At 40.8% G+C, this 21,791-nt stretch overlaps 3 protein-coding genes across 4 annotated transcripts; all 3 read right to left on the bottom strand.

Moving 5' to 3' along the window:
- Positions 1–429: 429 nt before the first annotated feature.
- On the bottom strand, positions 430–10,627 carry uck1 (uridine-cytidine kinase 1). Its single transcript, XM_058415487.1, has 7 exons — positions 10,355–10,627; positions 8,661–8,820; positions 6,178–6,274; positions 4,934–5,076; positions 4,732–4,826; positions 3,466–3,514; positions 430–2,944 (listed from the first exon to the last, which is right to left on the bottom strand). Exons 1-7 carry the CDS (start codon positions 10,442–10,444, stop codon positions 2,745–2,747), a joined length of 834 nt encoding a protein of 277 aa, XP_058271470.1. The 5' UTR covers positions 10,445–10,627; the 3' UTR covers positions 430–2,744.
- A 492-nt stretch (positions 10,628–11,119) lies between these two features.
- On the bottom strand, positions 11,120–16,485 carry dnlz (DNL-type zinc finger). Of its 2 annotated transcripts, none has more exons than XM_058415488.1 (3): positions 16,079–16,480; positions 14,690–14,829; positions 11,120–13,471 (listed from the first exon to the last, which is right to left on the bottom strand). In XM_058415488.1, exons 1-3 carry the CDS (start codon positions 16,352–16,354, stop codon positions 13,315–13,317), a joined length of 573 nt encoding a protein of 190 aa, XP_058271471.1. In that variant the 5' UTR covers positions 16,355–16,480; the 3' UTR covers positions 11,120–13,314. The 2 variants fall into 2 exon arrangements, with proteins under 2 accessions (XP_058271471.1, XP_058271472.1); XM_058415489.1 differs by having other exon boundaries at positions 13,340–13,471; positions 14,679–14,829; positions 16,079–16,485.
- Positions 16,486–17,138: 653 nt separating this feature from the next.
- nat10 (N-acetyltransferase 10) lies at positions 17,139–21,694 on the bottom strand. The gene has a single exon (XM_058415933.1). It carries the CDS (start codon positions 21,567–21,569, stop codon positions 18,510–18,512), a length of 3,060 nt encoding a protein of 1,019 aa, XP_058271916.1. The 5' UTR covers positions 21,570–21,694; the 3' UTR covers positions 17,139–18,509.
- Positions 21,695–21,791: the final 97 nt, after the last annotated feature.

Raw genomic sequence — 21,791 nt, 5'->3', positions numbered from 1 at the left:
CTTTTTTTTTTCTCCAACAGAGTCCTATTTGTGTACTAATATCCACCTATCAGGCATAACATTATGAGCAGTGAGAGATGAAGTGAATAACACTGATGATCTCCTCATCATGACACCTGTTAGTGGGTGGGATATATTAGGCAGCAAGTGAACATTTTGTCCTCAAAGTTGATGTGTTAGAAGCAGGAAAAATGGACAAGTGTAAGGATTTAAGCGAGTTTGACAAGGGCCAAATTGTGATGGCTAGACGTCTGGATCAGAGCATCTCCAAAACTGCAGCTCATGTGGGGTGTTCCCGGTCTGCAGTATCTATCAAACGTGGTCCAAGGAAGGAACAGTGGTGAAAAGCACCAACAATGGGCACGTGAGCATCACATTGCTGCAGCAAGCAACTTTTAAGAAAAGAAAAACGAAAAAAAAAATTCAATCCTTTTTTAAAATCATGATTTTATTATTTAAAATACTTCAGACATTAAAAAAATTAAAAGAATTATGAGTTTTTTAATTATTCACATTTTATGAAAACTGACAACACAACTGATTATTCACTTATTCAGCTTCATTTATAAACACTTCTGGGAAATGATAACGATACACCTAGATCTAGAGTCCCTGCTACATTATGATCGGTAGGAAATAATAAAAAGAATGCAGGGGCAATACAAAATCAAGTCTATATAATAGTTGCTTTAAAGCCAGCCTTAAAACCGATAACATTAGTTTGACAGTGAAGAATTATTTCAATAGTACGAGGCTTAAATCTAGGGTGAATTTCAGGTGCTTCATTGAGATAAACGATTGCTGTACACGTTTCATCTTTAAACATTATTCCACACTTTGACTTATAAAGTGCAAGACCGGTCAATTACTCTGATAAGATCTCTCTGAGACAAAACCTAAAGCAGAAGGTTATATTAAACCAGGGGTGTCCAAAGTCTAAACCATGCCTGTGGACGGATGTTAACTGGTCTGTTGCTCTTCTATCAGAATGTATGATGGGAGTGTTGCTGGCCAACACGTTGCAGTTTTTCCTTTCACCTGACATGGGCAGCAACAAGAATTTATTTATTTATTTAAGTAGCCTTTAGTTGTCACATATACATTACTGCAGAGTAGAATTCTTTCTTCACATATCCCATCCTTGGGGGTTGGGGTCAGAGTGCAGGGTCAGCCATGAAGCAGTGCCCCTGGAGCAGGGAGGGTTGGGGTCTGAGCAAAGGGTTAACCATGATGCATTGCCCCTGGAGCAGGGAGGGTTGGGGGGCCATGCTCAAGGGCCCAATGGTGGCAGCCTGGCTGACTGGATGATTGATGTATCAATAACATTTAATCATGGTTCTAGACAAATAGCGTGGATGGGAATTTAAAAAGAGCTGCAAACCATTACGCGTGGGATGTCAATTCTTAACCTTTCACAAAAAGTGAACAGCTTGACCGTTAATGATCGTTTGTCCAATTACTTTTGGTCCCTGAAATAGATGCTGTAACCTCTACAGTGTTCTCCAGATTTGGATGTAACAGACGCTGTAGTATTTTTGATGAGGTGTAATTTTGCGTTCACCTGAAAAAAAAGAAGTTTAGACACCCCTGTTTTAAAGGCTTCCTACCCATCTTTCGTATCTGGACATTTAATAATATATCTGAAATAACAGACTTGTACAGATAACGAAAGTCTAAGACTAAACGTCCGTTTTAACTACGAGTGTATATACATATACACATATATACTGGGTGCAAACTGGCAGGAGGTGCCAGTTTTTAGCTTGTAAAATGAGGCACAAACCCAACAATGTACCGTCACCTAAAGAGATCCTTGCTGCAGTGCACCTGATCTCCAAATGCCATGCTCACAGGACAAGAAACAGAAGAGCTGTGACGCAACAAAAAAAGAAAAAGAAAAAAAAAAGTGTTGATAGGGTCATGCCAAGTTCCCTTCACTGATCGTGTTGCTAAAATAACCGGTCACCACAGGAGTAAGTAGACCAGGCATGTCCAGTCTTATCTACAAAGGGCCGGTGTGGGTTCAGGTTTTCATTCCAACCAATCAGAAACCACATTTCTGAAACCAAGATCAGTTGATTAAACAGGTGGAATCAGGTGTAGCTCCTGCTTGACTGGAATGAAAACCAGCACACACACTTGTCCTTTGTGGATAAGACTGGTCACTCCTCGGAGTAGGCACACTGCTGGATGGAGATGAGCGACATAATCAGCAGACGACTCAGAATCGGGGCTTGTGCACCAGGCCTGAGGAACCTTAACTTGGACGTACTGAGGCGTTTTATCGTGTGAATAGTTAAAAACTCGGCGTAACATTGATACTTATACATCATGTTTTCCTCCTATTAACTGATTTGTATTAATTAAAAATTATTTTGAATAGAGTTAGCTGAGAGTTTGGGAACTGTGCATTTGATATAAACACGTGCCATTAAAATCTCAACGTAGAAATTGAAATTAAAATATCCCCCAGCTGTTTTTACCACATCACACCCTGTATATATACAGTATATATGTATAAGCACTGATATGAATACAGCTTTTCACAGAATTGTCATATTTTAAAAAAAACAACGCATTCACTTCCTGTATCTCTTCATTAACAGTACAGTTAAATACTGAATCAGAACACTTGCTAAAGTGTTTGTGTGTACATGTGTGTGTATTTATGTTATAGGAAGCATGCAAACACTCTAGCCTTCAAGTTTTAAACACATTCCCGTGTGTGTGTGTGTGTTTAGGCATTAATGAGGCCGTGTGCTAGGTTCCAGCAGGGGGCGTTTTGTGAGATTTGACCCGCCTCCATCAGGGTTCTCCCTTACTTCGTCCACGTGCCTCTTTAAGGTCTTCTCGAGGGGATGACCGTTAGCGGCTCCTCTCTGCCACTTGCAGATATCGCCGCTTAGGATGTCTTGGATGTGCTGCACTATCAAATTAATTGCCACTGAGAGAGAGAGAGAACCCATAGATTAGATGCAATAGGGAGGTAAATAAGAAAGGGAGAACATGGCCAAGAAGAAATAGAACAAAAATGATTGAGGGCATACAATCAGAGGGACATTTTCTAATATCTGGAAGCCTTACATAACTTTTTTTTTAGGAAATGGAAGCAGACAACTTGGCAGTGTAAAAGGGGAACTTGTATATATGTTTACTTCATGCATTTTATTTTTCTTGACAGACATTTGATTATATTTATTTTCTGTCAGGTGTGTCAGGTGTTTGGGGGACGGAGGGTTACTTATTTGTGTTTTTCTGTTCTGTATAACCAAAAAAAAAAAAAAAAACCTCGATCAAAAAATGATTGAAAGTAGGGAATGAGAGAGAGAGAGAGAGAGAGAGAGAGAGAGGGGACTAGGGAGTAGACGTGTCAATGGGATGCGAGACAAAACTGAAAATAGGACATCAAGTTGAGTTTTACTGAACAGACCACTATTTTATAATGACTGGTCTTTTATTACTTACCCATGTTGTCTACTCCACGAGGTATTATCACATCTGCATATTTCTTGGTCTAAAAGAAAGCACATGTATAGTTATTTTTCTAAATCTTAAACAATATACACTAATCAGCCATAACATTATGACCACCTGCCTAATATTGTGTTGGTCCCCCCTTTTCTGCCAAAATAGCCCTGACCTGTCGAGGCATGGACTCCACTAGATCCCTAAAGGTGTGCTGTTGTGTCTGGAACCAAGATGTTAGCAGCAGATCCTTGGCCGCCCATGACCCTGTCCCTGGTTCACCACTGTTCCTTGCTTGGACCACTTTTGATTCTGACCACTGCAGACTGGGAACACCCCACAAGAGCTGCAGTTTTGGAGATGCTCTGATCCAGATGTCTAGCCATCACACTTTGGCCCTTGTCAAACTCGCTCAAATCCTTACCCTTGTCCATTTTTCCTGCTTCTAACACATCAACTTTGAGGACAAAATGTTCACTTGCTGCCTAATATGTCCCACCCACTAACGGGTGCCATGATGAGGAGATCATCAGTGTTATTCACTTCACCTGTCAGTGCTCATAATGTTACGGCTAATCAGTGTATTTATTTAAACATTCAATTCACGTATTAACCTATCGCAGGCATTTATTGACATGGTTTCTTTGTGACAATTGCTAATTCATAATTTATTACTTCTTTATTTAGTAATAAATTGATAACAGCAGAAGACTGCATCATGTTCTAAACAGGAATCTAAAGCTTGACTGGACACAAAACACTGAACAGATGAAAACTGGAAAGAGACCGGGCTACAATCTTGCATCATGTTGTGTGTCTGAGTTGCTTTTGTGTTCTGCATGGCTGTACAGAGTGGTCATAAGAGTTATAATAACCTTCAGAACCATCAGAACACATTAACAAGGCATTTCCACTCATAGACCTGACACTCAGTAGATGTTTTTTTGCACCATTCGTTATAAACTCCAGACATTGTTGTGTGCGAAAGTCCCAGGAGATCAGCAGTCTATATTACAGTAACTGAAGCTCTTAAATTGTAATTACATGTGTGGATTTATTTATTGTTCTTTTAATGCCATGTCAGCATTAGAAGGCTATTTTTAATGGCAAGATCCAGGTAGTCAAATTATGTAAATTCAATAACAGCAGCTAAATAAAGTCCATCACTTTTTCAATACATGCATTGTGCTGGCTGATAACTGCATGAACAAACAGGGGTGCTATGTTCCTGTGCATGCATGTGTGTGTGTGTGTGTGTTTTCTCACTGGTAAGCAGAATTCCTCGAAGGCCGGTTTAACGAAAGTGGTATATTGTGTAAGGATCTGTTCCAAGTCACGACCTCTCCTCATGTCTCTAAGAACTGCACAAAACATACACACATGTAAGACAGAGAACCAAATTACATGCTTGCATGCATCAGGTAATCCAAATCTGTGTGTGTGTGTGTGTGTGTGTGTGTGTGGGTACCTCTGCGTGACAGACGTACATCTGAGTCTGTATCCACAAATAGTTTCATATGGAACATGTCTCTGACTTCTTGCGTGTAGAAGACCAGAATTCCCTCAAACAGAACGACATCGGCCGGATACACGCAGATCGTCTCCTGTAGCCTGCGCTCACACACACACACACACACACACAAAGAGGACAAAGCCTTACATCTTAAGGTTGTGCAGCAAGAACCAACAATAGGTTTATTTGCTCAAAATACAAATACGACAAATGGCAGTCTGTTTTTTTAATGACTGCCACATCAAAAACGGTGAATTCACATACCATCTTTAATTTCCTTAACTACAGAGGAAGGTCAATGGTCACGGATTATATTCGCAAAGGGCAGCTAATCATAGTGACCACTATGCACTTCTGGTTAGATGCTAACTGCATTTCATTGGCTTTGTACTATGTACTCTGCACAATGGCAATCTAATCTAATCTAATCTAATCGGTTTTCTATTTATTAACTGACTGGAATACAGCACCACTTTATTCCTGCATCCTAAGCAACTCAATACAAGGGGGTTTTGTTAATGTTGAATATTACAAAATTCTCTTTTAAACTCTCTCTATTCATAACAATCTCTGTATTTTATCTTAAATCTGTTAGTGGTTGTCCTCTCACTTCAGTTATTTCATGCAGACTCATGCTGAGGTTTTGATTTATTTATTGCAGAATAGACCAATCAGGCATAACATTATGAGCATCTTTTAGTGGGTGGGATATATTAGGCAGCAAGTGAACATTTTGTCCTCAAAGTTGATGTGTTAGAAGCAGGAAAAATGGGCAACCGTAACGATTTGAGCGAGTTTGACAAAGGGCCAAATTGTGATGGCTAGACCACTGGATCAGAGCATCTCCAAAACTGCAGCTCTTGTGGGGTGTTCCCGGTCTGCAGTGACCTGGATCGGACACAGACGAGCTACTGTTGCTCAAATTGCTGGAGATGTTAATGCTAGTTCTGATAGAAGGGTGTCAGAATACACAGTGCATGATGGGTCAGGGCTGTTTTGGCAGCAAAAGGGGGGGCCAGCATGATATTAGGCAGATGGTCATAATGTTATGCCTGATCGGTGTACGTATCTTGCTGTATTTTAATCTTAGCCAAGTCATTCTGGAAGGTTTGCGAGACAAGAAATATATGATGAACATGATTCCAAATAGGAGGATCTGTGATACAGTATGCTAATCTTTTCTTATGAAGCTGGCTCACCTGGAATGTGTGACAAAGTCATAGGTTGGAATCTCCACAACTTTGCCTTCTACAATGTCCTTCAGTGTCTGGCACATCAACTCTGTATCGAATGCATCTAGTGAGAGAGACAATGACAGAAAAACATTCCAGACATATATATATATATATATATATGTGAGTGTGTGAGTGTGTGTGTGTGTCAGCCTGGGAAAACCCTTCACATGTAAAAACTTAGCCATTTTCTACTAAAGTTCAGGGCTATACAAATTTTTCTGAACTTTCTTTCACTAGTTGGAGTGAATTAAACTAAAAAAAGGAGGAAACTGCTTTTAAAGAATTTCACTGAAGTACATCGTGCCTTACAGTATCTCTAAATTTATCATCTACACATCAAATCTACTAATCCAGCTATCTAATGGAAAGGAGTTTCAACATCACCCGCCGTCATCAGTCTCAGTTACATCACCCGAGTTAAAAGTCCTGACATTTAAACACAGGCCTCATCATTCATCTCTTTATTTCCTGATAAACATCAGTGTGGAAATGATCACGGATTCATTCGGTCAGGTCTGTTTCACAACGGCACAAGACTACCCAAATGCATTGTGAGGAAGAAAAAAAAAAAACACTCAGCATTTCCACGTCTTTGTTAGTTCATCTTAAAGCAAAGAAAAATCAAAACACATTATTAGCATATTATCTAAACCTAGGTTAAACTGGATTTTTCAATGCTGTTGATGCAGAATTCTGCTAAGGCAACATCACAGGTTTCCCAGATCACCACAAATATAAGCAAATCTGCAAAAAAAGATTATTTAATCTAATATGATCTGTACCACTTGTGTTCTTTAACCTGAGTGTTCTTTAACAGGACGAGTCTCAGTTCAGTGCAGAAAATATTTATGGAAATTAATAGGCTACTCAAGGAATTCATTATGTTTAAGCTAAAAATGTCAGTCATTTCCTTTAATTAATTAATCAATTAATTAATCAATTAATCAGACTTAAGACTTTGTTTCTAGGTGTTCAACCCTACTGTAAAAACACGAGTGTCTCATTTTAGAAACCTCTCATACTTAACCTTTACTACAGTTTCTTGCTTCTCTATGTTTTTTCTTTCCTTTTAATTTGAGACAATAGTTGAAGCTTTACATTCCTGTGTTCTTCTCCATTTAAATGAAACGCTGCTTTTCACAGTTTTATTTGCGTTCGGTCAGACGGCTGCTTAAGCAAAACAGCAAGTCTCTCTCACCAAACTAAAAAAATTTGTTTGCTTTGTCATTCTCTCTTTAGCTAACTCTTCCCCAGTATGTGTTTAATCTGTAACCAATGTAAACCTATTTATTGTTTTATTAAAATAAAAAGGGAAAATATCACATACACTATATTGCCAAATGTTTTGGGACGTCTGCCTTTACATACACATGAATATAATATGGAGTTGGCCTGCCCTTTGCAGCTATAACAGCTTCAACTCTTCTGGGAAGGCTTTCCACAAGGTTTAGGAGTGTGTTTATGGGAATTTTTGACCATTCCTCTAGAAGCGCATTTGTGAGGTCAGGCACTGATGCTGGACGAGAAGGTCTCTGCTCTAATTCATCAGGTTGTGGTCAGGGCTCTGAACAGGCCAATCAAGTTCCTCCACACCAAACTCGCTCATCCATGTTTTATTGGAGCTTGCTTTGTGCACTGGTGCTCTGAGTTCCGACACCATCCCCAAACTGTTCCCATGAAGTTGGGAGCATGAAATTGCCCAAAATGTCTTGGTATGCTGAAGCATTAAGAGTTCCTTTCACTAGAACTAAGGGGCCGAGCACAACCCTTGAACTCAATGATTTGGAGAGGTGTCCCAAAACTTTTGGCAAAATAGTGTATTATACTTAATACTACTTTTTAATTATGTAATAATATGTACATTATGGTTATTATCTACTGTAATAGATAATAGATAGTGTGTGTTCCTGGTGCCCACACAGCAGTGGTCTGGTTTCAGACTCACATGATTCTATCAAACCCTGGTGCATTTTTGTTTATCTTACATCACCACAAATGTGCCTATAGAGTACTCTGCGACTGACTATAATTTTTTTCTGTGCTTTTAATTGCAGTACAACATCTCAACTCTTCTGTGTCCCACGAGGTTCCCCTCCGTCTCATGCTACATGTGTGTTGTGGAAACTAATGACGGCTTCATCCGCTAAAACACATTGTTATTTTACTACCTGAATGAATGCGAAGTTGCGTTCACAATCGCAGGGATTGCAGCACAGTTCCAGTAAACGGAACTCACACCACCTTCTACGGGTCTCGGGTTCAGTACTGCGGTGCACTTGCAGGTCAAAATGACAGCTTTTACCTTAACAATTGTTCGTGCAAACCCTGCTTTACTTCAGACTAAACTCCCAGTGTGAAAGCCCCCTGACTTTCTCAACATCTTCCCATTAGGTGCATTATGTTGTAAGGTTCTGCTGTGAGTGGATAAACGGAGTTTATCCGTTTACCTGGATGGTCAAAGTTGTATTGGCCTTTGAGAGCTTTTGCTTTCTGTTCTGGAGTGAGCACACGATAAAAACTGTCCTGGCTTACAATCTTCACTTTCCTCTGATGATGGTCCACCTTGTTCTGGCCCAGCAACTCCATGATCTTAGCACACACTGTGGACTGGCAAAGAGAGAACAGAACATTTTATTAACAATTCATTCAAACTACAAATTAGGGATATGAGATGCCTTTTAGAGGAAACCTATGTATAATTAAGGAATAAAAGGGTGTGCTGTCACAGGAAAATAATCAATCATGTGATGGTGGGACACAAAGAACAGGAATATTACCTGCCCTAGATAACTGCTTAAAGCCGTGTTATGACTCTTCTGCATGGAAACCCATGTTGTTTAACAAAGAGAAATATATAACACTGTGTAACAACTTTTTTTGTTCCTAGATAGGAACTTATTTTCTAATTGCTTATGCATCAAAAGTATAGAAAATAGCTATTAATGTCCTTAAAATTTGCTATTGTGATCAGGACATTGACATTTTGAAATTCACCTATGTGCATTTTATGTGCACATAAGGTCAGACAAAAATAACAGAACTCTCTGCCAGAACAGTCACGGTGGTTTGCCAAATTTCACAGCACAATTCTAGGAAATACTTCAGGACAGAGGAGTTTACTCTTTCTAGTATCTCGATCCAATGGCAATTACCTACTTATGATCTATTCTAGTGATGTGTCGTTCATGAACGATTCGAATCCTTGATATGACTCAGAGTCGTCTCAGAGAGCGATTCGTTCACGTTGTATTGACCGCGCATGCGCAACATCATATAGGTTCTATACAGGAAATATGATTATCTCCCGAGTCGTTCACTCGTTGATCATGTGACCACTTCCTGAATCAGTATCTTACAGTCAATAATACTAATGTAATACTGTATGATATTATATCTCTTATAAAATTATCATATGACATGTGCAATAAACATTTTTCTGAAAAAAAGTTCTGTTGTTTCTGTCAGTCTCGTTTTGGTGGATTTATAGTTTTGCTTTATTCTAAATGTGATCAACGTTCGCGTAAGTAGATGCGTCGAGGTAAAAACACGTTATTAACATTGTTTAACGCGTTATTAACATTGTAGTTATAATTCTGCTGAAAATGACTCGAGAAAAACATTAGTTCGTTTTGCTGAACGAGATTCAAAGATCCGAGTCAGCGAAATGATCCGAACTTCCCATCACTAATTGATGTTCTGTCCTGATTAAAACTGTATTTCTATTACATGCTTCATCGTGTAAAATGTTTTGACATGCAAACCGGCGCCTGTATGTAAATTAGGCCGTTACGTCACCTGGCGATTTTCTAAGACAGTGTCCAGCACTGACACAAACCCTATATGATGTCCTATAACACTAGAACGCTTAGTTAGCATATCCTCACATGACATGCTAGCCAAACGTTAGATATTAGCATTTTTTCTTAATTAGCATTCTCATTAAATGACGCGCTAGCCTTCAGACTCGTGCTGAATGCTAACATTACTGTAATGACTGTGCTAATGTAGAGCTGTCTTACTTTATATATGTTTTAACTCTTGACGTTGTTGTTATGCTAATCAGGTGATATTTGTCACGGGAAGCTGCACCGTAACTCCTGGACACAGCACAGCCTGTGAGGATTTTTCAGCTTTAAGTTACCTTTCCGCTGGCGGTTCCTCCACTAACCCCGATGAGGAAGGGCCGGTGTAGCGGCCGCTCGGCTTCACTCAGAGCCTCGGACACCTCCATGGCGTCGCAACGTCGCTTTCTTCTGAATAGATAAATAACTGCCTTATTAAAGCGCAGGAAACTTATCACCGGCCTCGAAAAGAGCCGCGACTCAATTTAACTAGTCTGCATCAGGCCTCTTGCAAACCGCCAGCACTGTCTACGCCGTGGTTCTATCCAAAACCACACTCAAGTGCACTTAGTAGGTGGGAAACCTCTGTTCACGTTCATGCTATTCGTAGGTGACCTACACAGTACAGTGAGTGTGTGTTGAGACACGTAGATAACGAGATAAGATGATGAGGTGCGCGGAATGTGACTGAACCGTCACAAATTAATGAAGTGTCCAAATGTAAGATGTTTCCAGAAACATTCCCTATTTTAGTGCGCTATGCAGGTAACACGGAGATTTAGGACGCGGTCCTGATTTTTGGTTGTTGTGTAATGTTACATGAGAACATTTAGCGTAAGGTTACGGCACAAACTGGGTCAGGAGAAGGGAAAAAAGCGTCAGAGTAATCTTTAGCGTTTATGTTTACCGATTAAAGGTCGTTGATATGTTTCTACGAAATGTTACTGATGCAATTTGCTTATGTCCACTAGATAGAGCCAACAGGTCACCAGTCCATGCGGTGACCTAGTATTGATACTAGATTATCGATACGTCAACGCTTCCGTCATATTGGAAAGGAAATGGAATAGAATAGAAATAGCCTTTATTTGTCACATATACATTACAGCACAGTGAAATTCTTTCTTCACATATCCCATCCTTGGAGGTTGGGGTCAGAGCGCAGGGTCAGCCATGATACAGCGCCCCTGGAGCAGAGAGGGTTAGAGAGCAGAGAGCCTAGCTCAAGGGCCCAACAGTGGCAACTTGGCGGTGTTGATCTTCCGGTCAACGACCCAGAGCCTTAACCACTTGAGCCACCACCACCCAGATTCGTAGGTCAATAATTTAAAAAGAAAGTCAGACTAGAAAGGTGACGAGATACTGTAAAGTAAATTTCTTTTATTTGTATAGTCAAACATTCCGCTTCCGTAGCCTAATGCACATACCTCGAGCCAGTGCTTACTAGTCTTCCAGTTTAACAACCTGGAAGCAGCATCAGCACAAGAATGTTTAATCAGGAGCATCATGGGGTTGGCTTCCATGGCTACGCAGCAGCACAAGAAGCCTTGCATCACCATATGCAATGCTAGGCATCGGTGAAAGCGTTTGCTAGCTACTGCGATACGTCAACGCTTCCTAGATTTGTAGGTCAATAATCTAAAAAGAAAGTCAGACTAGAAAGGAAGTGAGGTACTGTAAAGTGAATTTCTTTTATTTGCATAGTATAGCAGAATCCGATTCCGCTTCTGTAGCCCAAGGCACATACCTCAATATTAAATAAAAAAAACAAACCAGCTGACCAATTTTGCTGTTATACCAAAATATATTGGGTTAACCTTGATCTAAATAGGGAACCTGGAGGTTAACAAAATAAAAAGACCAAAAAAATGCTTGTCATGTTAGGAGGATACTGGAAAGCACTCCATTATGAACATGTACAACAGCACATTCATTTACTCCCCTGATTTTCACACCTTAAGGATACATTTTTACATTCTATACATTAGTGCAGCAAAGATTTTGTCAGAAGAGTCATGATTTCTCCGAGTTGTCTGCAAGAGATTTCTGTTTGTCTTCGCTCCTCTGCATCGCCACTTGATCAGGCAAACATGGTGAGCATCTCGTTTCAAAGCCACGGCCATTAATATATAGGTATTGCCTTTTGATCCACTCCACTCAGATCCATACTCAATTTTGGAAAGTGACAGCAGTTTTGTTTGCATTCCTCTCTGAAATGCTGATGGATAAAGTTTGGCTCACAATTGTCCTTCCAGTTCATCCCACAGGTGTTGGTTGAGGTTAGGTCAGGGGTCTGGATGAGGCTGTCAACTTATTTTCCAACCTCTCTCTGTGAACAGGGACATTACTACCCTTAGTTGAAGTAATGTTATAAATATAGAGCACAGAATTTGGTAAAAAGTCACAGCATGTACTAACATTAAGATTTCCCAGTTTCTCACTGAGGTCTGATCCAGGGTGTATTTCGGCCTCATGCCTAATGAGCCCGGGATAAGCTCTGCCACTTCCATACTCCTGACCAGGATGAAAAAGTGAGTTATCGGGCTTCACCCAAACAATGAAAGAAAAAAAAAAACTAGATTATTATTCCTTCTCCAGATGATTCATCACTCAGAGAAAGTGTGTTACTGGCTCCACTGATGATGGGCTTTACACACCGCTGTCACCGATGCCTGGAATTGCATATGGTGATGCAAGGCTTCGTGCTGCTGCGTAGCCATGGAAACCAACCCCATGATGCTCCTGACTAAACATTCTTGTCAGTCTGGAAGTCTAGTGAATGCTCGCTCTAACATGGCAGAAATTCATTAAACCCACCAGATGGAAAGGTGGAGGAGTCCTGTCCATGCTACCCTCTTCAATACGGCGCACTTTCATGACAGTGGCTGTTTTATAGAGGTCTAACACAGGATGGCTATTAGCTGTCACTTAGGGCTCGCCATAAGTTATAAAAATTCTCGCTGCATGGTTGTGGGTTTGATTTTATCCCCTTATACGTACTGTATAGCAAGCATATGGCTGAAATCAGGTGTGTCTGTACACACGCTTTGGCCGTGACAGTGTTTATGGAAATATGAAATACAGTGGGAACCTGGAGGTTTAAAATTCATAAGACAAAAAATAAACGCTTGTCATGTTATGAAGACACTGGAGAGCGCTCCATTCAGAACACATTCATTTACTCTGCTGATGTACACACCTGAATGAGATTCATTTCTACACTGTTTCAATTTCAACATGTCCTTCACTGCAGCAGAGATCATGATTTCTCAGAGTTGTCCTCGAGGGCTTTCTGCTCCTCTTCGCTCCTCTGCATCGCTTCTTTAATCGTCTCCTCGGCAACGATCTCTAGGGCAGCATCGTCCGCGAGACGCCTCACCGTCTCCCCTTTGGCTTCGAGTATCTCCTCAATGTTTCTGCAAACACAGAGAGCGGTTATAAAAAAACAACAACAAAAAACACACAGCCTGCTTGTGATAAAATGGAGTGGATTTGTTTATTACAAGCCTCTTTTATCATTATTGTTTCATGTGTATTTCTTTCTCATGTATATTGAAACGTTTACATTTTTAATATTAGATCATTTCCTTTTAAAATTAAAAGCAGTTATGTATTTGCTTAAATTTGTTTTACTATATAAAGGCCAAAGAACTATTTATAATTAATTTTTACCTGTTATTAAACACTTGTTATTAATATTATTATTATTAATATTGCATATACTATACTATGTAATACTTTTTACTACTCTATTCTTAAATGGCAGCCTTGACTCTGCACATGATAAATAGTATACACCGATCAGGCATAACATTATGAACACTGACAGATGATGACGAGGAGATAATCAGTATTATTCACATGTCCCCTATTAGTGGGTGGGATATATTAAGCAGCAAGTGAACATTTTGTCCTCAAAGTTGATGTGTTAGAAGCAGGAAAAATGGGCAAGCGTAAGGATTTGAGGGAGTTGTGACGGCTAGACCACTGGATCAGAGCATCTCCAAAACTGCATCTCTTGTGGGGTGTTCCCGGTCTACAGTCGTCAGTGTCTATCAAAAGTCTATTAGAGGACTTAAAGGATCTGCTGCTAACATCTTGGTGCCAGATACCACAGCACACCTTCAAGGATCTAGTGGAGTCCATGCCTCGATGGGTCAGGGCTAATTTGGCAGCAAGAGGGGGACTGATACAATATTAGTCCGGTGGTCATAATGTTATGGCTGATTGGTGTATATGTGATAATGCAGAGGACAGTAACACGGTAAGTTTTTGTTTACCAATAAAATTATTTTTCTAATGATTATAAATACAAAGTTAAAAGACATAAAGGACTTGTTTGCTTGAGAGATGGTTTCCTGAACCCCACAGTACGCCTGTTCTGTCACCCAGGCACATTTCATTTAATTTGGAATAGAGGAAGGAAGCAATTATGTACACTGCTTTATCACATCACATGAGGATGAGGACGTTTCCTCCGATTTTCCTATCTTGGAAAAAGAGCTCAAAACAAATCCCCAACTTCCTGACATGGAAAGTTTGATTCAAAACAACATGTTTAAGATATTGATTCAATAACTATGCATGAATAATCTGTCATTTTTCAATATTCAGGAGAAATACCTCTCACACACCTCTTTCCTTCCAGATCAGAAAACCATCCCAGGTTATCGGCGATGATGTGATGGTTCTGGCAGCCTGGACATTTTACGATAACAACGCCATTGTGATACGCCACCTTGGAGATCTTCTTCATTGAACGTGTCGAACAGACCTGTGGTCACAAGAAGGATCAGTAACTGTGCCGCCTTATGTGTGTGACGTGGTTTACTCTACAGTCTTTACTTTTTCTTGTCTATTTTAGAGCTTTTGCCTTCTTCAGCCACCAGTTTCCTATATTACCCACAAGGCAGCAGTTTGATTTAGCCCTTGCATCATCGGGTCACTCTGCTCAAACAGATCAGCTTCCAGTGCTGTATAGTAGATGGAAGTCATACGGCACAAATCCATATAATACAGTATAGAGGTATGAGAGAGTTTGATGTGGAGGAACTTCACAGAGTCCTGACCTCAACCTGATAGAACACCTTTGGGATGAATTAGAGCGGAGACTGTGAGCCAGGTCTTCTCGTCTGACATCAGTGCCTGACCTCACAAATGCGCTTCTAGAGAAATGGTCAAAGATTTCCATACACACACTCCTAAACCTTGTGGAAAGCCTTCCCAGAAGAGTTGAAGCTGTTATAGCTGCAAAGAGCAGGCAAACTCCATATTACATTCATGTGCATGTAAAGGCACATATCCCAGTTTTGTCCTGGAAAGGTGTTCTGTTGGTCTCCACACCAAACTCGCTCATCCGTGTCTTTATGGACCTTGCTTTGTACACTGGTGTGCAGTCATGTTGGAACAGGAAGGGGTCATCCCCAAACTGTTCACACAAAGTTGGGAGCATGAAATTGTCCAAAATGTCTTGGTATGCTGAAGCATTAAGAGTTCCTTTCACTGGAACTAAGGGGTCAAGCACCAAACCCTGAAAAAACAACACCTGAATTCAGTGATTTGGAGGGGTGTCCATAGTGTATATGTACACACACTTCTCCCTTCTAACAATTTTTTGACCTCTTCTAAGTGTTAAGATGCTTTGTAAATAACTTTTATCTCTACTACAATCTTTGTTTTATTTAATGGAGAAAAGCCCACATTTCTAAGCATTTTCTTTGAATTTTTTCAATAGGAGCAACAAAGAATTTTCAGGAATATGTGCCCAGGTTCCTTGCGATCTTGTGTTTGATACAGAAGATGGATAGATGGATAGATAGATAGATAGATAGATAGATAGATAGATAGATATGTCCTTAACTGACGTCAGCACGGCACGCCCCTAACCTTTGACAGGAATTAGGAAGGAGTTTTGCTTAGGAAGGAGTTTTGCTTTAACACACACACGACTAGTTTCACAGGCATCACTTCATTTTTCAGTCCATTTCATGCTGCTTTACATTACAAGAGAAAAACACCCTCACCTTGCAGGTGTACACCAAATGATAATGCTGTGACTGAATTTTGCCAACTTCGTCGCTCCATGAAGCTACAGCAGTCTTAAATGTCCGCCGAAAGCCCAACTTATCTGAATAAAAGCTACTCTGTAGGAGCAACGGTGTGTGGGAAGCTGACCGTGTCCATCTTCCGCATCCTGTGTGTGAGAATCTCACCGGAGACCCCAAACATCCGAACACACAGGGATTCAATCTCGACCGAACCGAAACCAAACAAAAACGACAACTCGTCGTCAACGACATGACAGATTGATCTGGAAGTGATTTTAAGTAAAACAAAACGCAGTATTAATATAATAAGCCAATTCGTTGGTGGAATTCACGTGGAGCGAGTAGCAGTCGCGCATTAATGACGTCAACACGGCGCTCATACAACTGGCACGCGTGAGTTCGCCTCAAACGACCTTCAAAACAAAAGGATGAGATCTGAATTGATCGTGATACTTTCTTAGATAAAATAACTTTTTTTTTAATTTAAAAATAACTATTTTTCTAACACAACAAGAAAGAGTTGCTTTAAATTTATCCGTGCTTAAATGATTTTTATTAAGCAGGAAAGCATTGCTAGTCATCTGGTATAAACTTTTTTTATTCATATAAATAGATCTAATTTGTTTATTCCTATTCAGTTTCTTTATTTTTCTTTTTTAATTAGTTTTTAAAAAAATATGCCATGTTATGCCAATAAAAAAATTGAATCTTGTCCTCATGTAAAATAAGTGAAAATATTATAAAATAAGGCTTTTTTTTAATGCAATTTGATTATTTATAGCTGTAATTGTTGTTTTTAAGTTTTTTTTATTTCAAATCCAATCACCAGATAAACATCGTGCATAGCCATTAAAACTAAATATTTATTGAATTTTCTCCCATCTTTATCTTGCTTCTTTTCATGTACCAAAATATTTTCCTGAATATTTTTTCATTCATTTCATTGCATTATATTATATATTTGCATATGATAACTGACTTCATCCTTTATTTATAACGAGTTCATAATAATAATAGTAATTGCAATATACCAACATACTGGTCAATTTTTTATTTTGTCAATAATCGGACAATCATAATGAGGTGCACACATTGTGTCGTGGTTTGTTTATTAATTGCTAAAGGCTATATGACCGTTATAAAACAATGTATACTGTTTGGATCTTATCTTATTCTTTTTTGTACAATCACTTACATGTTCCTGAATACTCTGTAAACATATTTTATGTCAAAACACTAACCTCACTTAACCATTACCCAATATATCAATGCGTCTTTCTGATGTTTATACATAAACGTTCGAAGACAGAACCAAAACATAGTACCATCTCTCAAAAATCCACACTTCATTTATGCAGAGTTAATCTAAAGCACAAAAAAATGAAACTAGGAAAAATATATATTTGCACATCTACTGTACACAGACACATGCATGTGTCACATATCACTTAAAAACATGTCTTTGAATCAGGTGATTCACACACCAATGAACTCTACACAGTGGTAGCAACAGGTCAGTGGTTAAGGCGCTGTTTTGCTTTTCAAAAGGTTGTAGGTTCAAATTTCTACATTGTTAAGCAAGTCCTTGTCCTTCCTCAGATGCATCATGTACTTTTTGGAAAACAGTAAATGATGTGAATGCTCAGAATTCTACACAACATTTATATATAACTGACTTTCAGATGTATTTACTTTTGCATACAATCATGTAATATTTTATGGGCGGGAAGTTTGAGAAAGAAAGTAACTTAGAGTATGGCATTTCAGAGCAAAGCTTTTCTCTTTTGCAGCTTGTTTCTACATTTATTCATCTTCTTTTCTCCTGGTCAGGGTCATGTCATGCCTGGAGAATTTCCCGGAAACACCCACCCACACACCCCTTATTCAGTGCGGCATGTTTTTAGGAAATTGTACAAAACCCACAAGAAGTTCATGCACTATAACTCCACACATACAGTAACCTCAGAATTAAACCACACCGAAGGTGGTAGAAAACAAATGCAATGCAACAATACGATGCAAACGATTTCCTCTTACGTGTAGATGGTAACAAAGCGATAGAACAAAAGGCCTGTGTAAATCAGTTGTGATTATTTATTTAGGTTACAGTTTTAACCTTCTTTTAAATTATGAAAAACAAAAATATGTAAAATATGTTTGATGAATAATAAATGAATGGTTTTGAACTGATTAGCTTCGAGAATAGTACAGAAAATGTGGAAAATGAACTGTAGATAGAGTTTTGTTGGAAATTATGCTTGAGTTAGAAAATAATGAAAAAATTTTGAAAGGTGAGGACGTTTTCAAAGTAATGAAGTGATGCACAGTTCAGTACAAATAACTAATCGTTTAAAAAAAGAAAAGAAAGAAAGACAGAAAAACATTGTCTAGTACTTTATAATTCCTTTCAAAATTTTCCCTTTTTCTTGTTGCTTTTCTTCATCTTCTTGCCCTGCCACTCCTTCTGGTTCACCTCTTCCATCTTGCGCTTCTTATCGCTCTTGATGCTCACAATTGCCGTGTTGCCTGCTTTCTTTAGCACTTGAGTCCACTCTTCATCATCACCTCGAATCATGTACTGAGAAAGATCCATATCCTTAATCTTCTTCATGTCTTCCTTGTGTTTCTCTTCAAACGCTTTGGCAGCTTCGTCCAGTTCTTTGTGCAGTGCCTCGGCAGTCGGCTCCATGTTAACGTCTTTGACGGGGGCCATCTCCGCCTCGACCGCCTTCTCCTGGGTGGCGTTGAACATCTGGACTACTTTACGCATAAGCCGGTTGAACAGGCCCATGAGCTGAGAGCTGGGTAGCTTAATCTCTTTTTCTAGATTATCTACAGATTTGTGCTGCAAACCAATTCCCAAGAGCAGAGCAGACTGTGCGGCAGACAGCGAGAGATGTCCCAGTTGTTTGAGGAAGAACATCCGGGCGATGGCAGGCACCATGTCCATAATCAGGTGGTAGTCCACCATGTTTCGGGAGTACATTTCCAAACGACTCAGATCGTACGGGATGAACTGGGCTGTTAGTTCTGCGACCGTTAGTGTACTTGGGTTGTCTTCTTTGATGTTCTTGTTCTGTAGGATGTTTAACGCTAACGTGGGGCTGAAACTGCTAAACTGGTAGGAGAGCAGCGAGAGGAATCTCCTTCGGAAATCCTTCCAGAACGCCGGCAGCCACCGACTCTGTTCTGCCGAATCCTCTGTGTTCAGTTCCTTCAGCATTATACACGAGTGCTCGCCTGTCAGGTCGTTCTGTGTTTGTCTTAAATACACTGGAACAAATCCAGCCTTTTTCCAGAATTTCAGCAGTTGGCCTGTGAGGCCATATGAGACACCCAAGTAGTCCAGTCTTTCAGCAGGCCTCTCATTCAGCTTCAACAAGAGGGGCGGCAGATCCTTTCGAGGTGACACAACCTCTTCTAAGAGGCTCATGGACTCGCTGCTGACAGAGTTGAACGAAACTGAGGTTGGCTGCTTGTCATCCAAGAGGGCAAACTGTCCCTGATAATACTGCTGCAGGAGCTGCACAGCACGGGTCCCATAACCCATCCCCTGGTAGTCAGGGTTCACCGCGATTCGCACTATCCTTCCACCAGAGAGGCTCCCAAACGTAGAATCCTGAAATTGCTCTGATACAGTCCAAGGAATGAGATCTCCGGAAGCCTTCTTCCCTCTGGACAAGCTGTTGAGGATGGATTGCTGGGATATCTCCCCCTCTAAGCACACCTGCACAACTGCCAGGACCTCGGGCAGAGAGTTATGCGTGTGTGGAACAGGAGGCAGCAAGCAGAAAAGATGGTGAGCTGGAGCATCCGAGAGCATCTGCAGGTCATTGGGAGAGTTCTTGTAGTGAGACGCTACGTAGAGTGCCATGAGACGCTGGAGGAAGGCTTCGGACGCTTTGTGGTAACAGAACAGAGTGTCACGGTTCACGTAATACAGATTGCAAGTTTCGGGTAACGGGCAGCCTGAAATGATGCGTGGCACACTCAAGCAGTCCAGACACAGAAGTTCATTCAACCATTTCTCAACAGGATCTCCCTGAGCGTATCGAATCGACTCTTGCAGAGAAACCTCGTGGAGTGTGCGTGCAGAAGCCAGTCTGGCCGTGCTTGTGGCTTGGTTTTCAGCTGACAGATTCTGCTGGCTTTCTGCGCTTTGCTGCCGCAGCTGCTGGATCAGCTTGAGGGAAAGAGAGCGCCCTGTGCCCTCGTACCCATTGATCGTAGAAGCCATGAACACAAGATAAGGCCCAAGCAGGTTTTTCACTAGCGGCAAAGGGATAGCAGCAGCCTCGTCGATGACCACTAACTCTGCCTGACCCAACTTGACAGCGTCGGCAGGATGGATGTACTGAATGGTCTGGCGATGTTCCTTAAAGATGTTAACCCGGACCACAGCTTTATTAAACTCTGGGTTTAAAGACTGGACTATTTCATAATCTAGATGTTCCTGGTAGTGAAGCACATCCAAGCCTTTGAATATGAACTCAAACAACGTGTGCAAATTGTCCGGGCTGGGTGACGTGACAAATATGTTGGAATAGCCAAATGAAACAGCCCCAGCGATAGCTAATCCAAGTGCTGCGGACTTGCCCCGTCCTCTGGCGGCAGTGAGCGCCACTGTGCTCCGCAGAGTCTTTTCTGAAATCGCTTCGATGAACTTCAGTACAGCTTTGGCTTGATCCATGGTTTTACAGCATTCCACTAACGTCCCCACTGACGGTGTGTCTTGCAGCGATTCTTTAAGGTCTTTCAGTTCCTGCTCGTGTGGTGGCAGAGCATCATCTTGCGTTTTAGGTGGCACGGGTTTGATGTTTGCATTGTGTTTGGAGACTGGCAGAATGTTCAGTTGATCATCAGTTACTATACAGGTCTTGCAGGAGGAAAGAGACAGTATGAATCGTTCATTGAATCTTCCCACAACATCCTGATGTGCCTCTGTCCGGTAACGAGAATGCACGTCCATTGCCATTGTGTACAGCTGCTTCAGAGAGTTCATGCTCCTCAGCAAAATGACCACAATACCACCACCTTCCACTGTTTCTATAGTCCGAGCCAGAAGGTTGGGAGTTATAGCCTCGAAATCCTGCAGCACACACATGCCAAACGTGTTGCCCAGAATCTTGTGTGTTTCATTGTAGTAGCAGTAGCGGATATTAGTGGCGGCGATGAAAAGCTCAAAAGGATCGTCTTGTTTTAGATTCAGAGTACCTGTTTTGACCTTTTTCTGCAACTGCCGCATCCGTTTCTTCCGGTTACTGCTGAAGCCGAGTTCGTGCTTGTAACACCACAAGACTGAGGGTCGAGCCCGCACTGCGGCCTTGGAGAGCATGTGGTGCAGAATTACAACCTGGTCCCTACCGTGATCGCCCACTATCACAAACATTGTACGGTGCAGCTGCGCGACTCCATTCTCGATCTGGACACGAATCCGATTATCGACCTTCTTCCTGTACGTCGCCATGCTCAATCAGCGTGCTTCCCAAAAAACGCTCAATTCAAAGCCAAAACTATTTCTATGAGCCAACTCACACACCTACCGGACTCGCGCACATGGAGCGACTACTTCCTGGTGCGTTTCATCGCGATTGCTCCAACGAGATTCGGCGAGAGCCGTTGCATTGCGCATGCGTCTAACTCTGCGCATGCGAGTTTAGGCTTGACGCGTCAAACTTTTCAGAGTTAA

The sequence above is a fragment of the Hemibagrus wyckioides genome, linkage group LG18 (genome assembly GCF_019097595.1).
Source record: "Hemibagrus wyckioides isolate EC202008001 linkage group LG18, SWU_Hwy_1.0, whole genome shotgun sequence".
Classification (NCBI taxonomy): Eukaryota; Metazoa; Chordata; class Actinopteri; order Siluriformes; family Bagridae; genus Hemibagrus; species Hemibagrus wyckioides.
The sequence above is the reverse complement of the archived record's forward strand: the minus strand, read 5'-3'. Positions and strand labels throughout refer to the sequence as shown.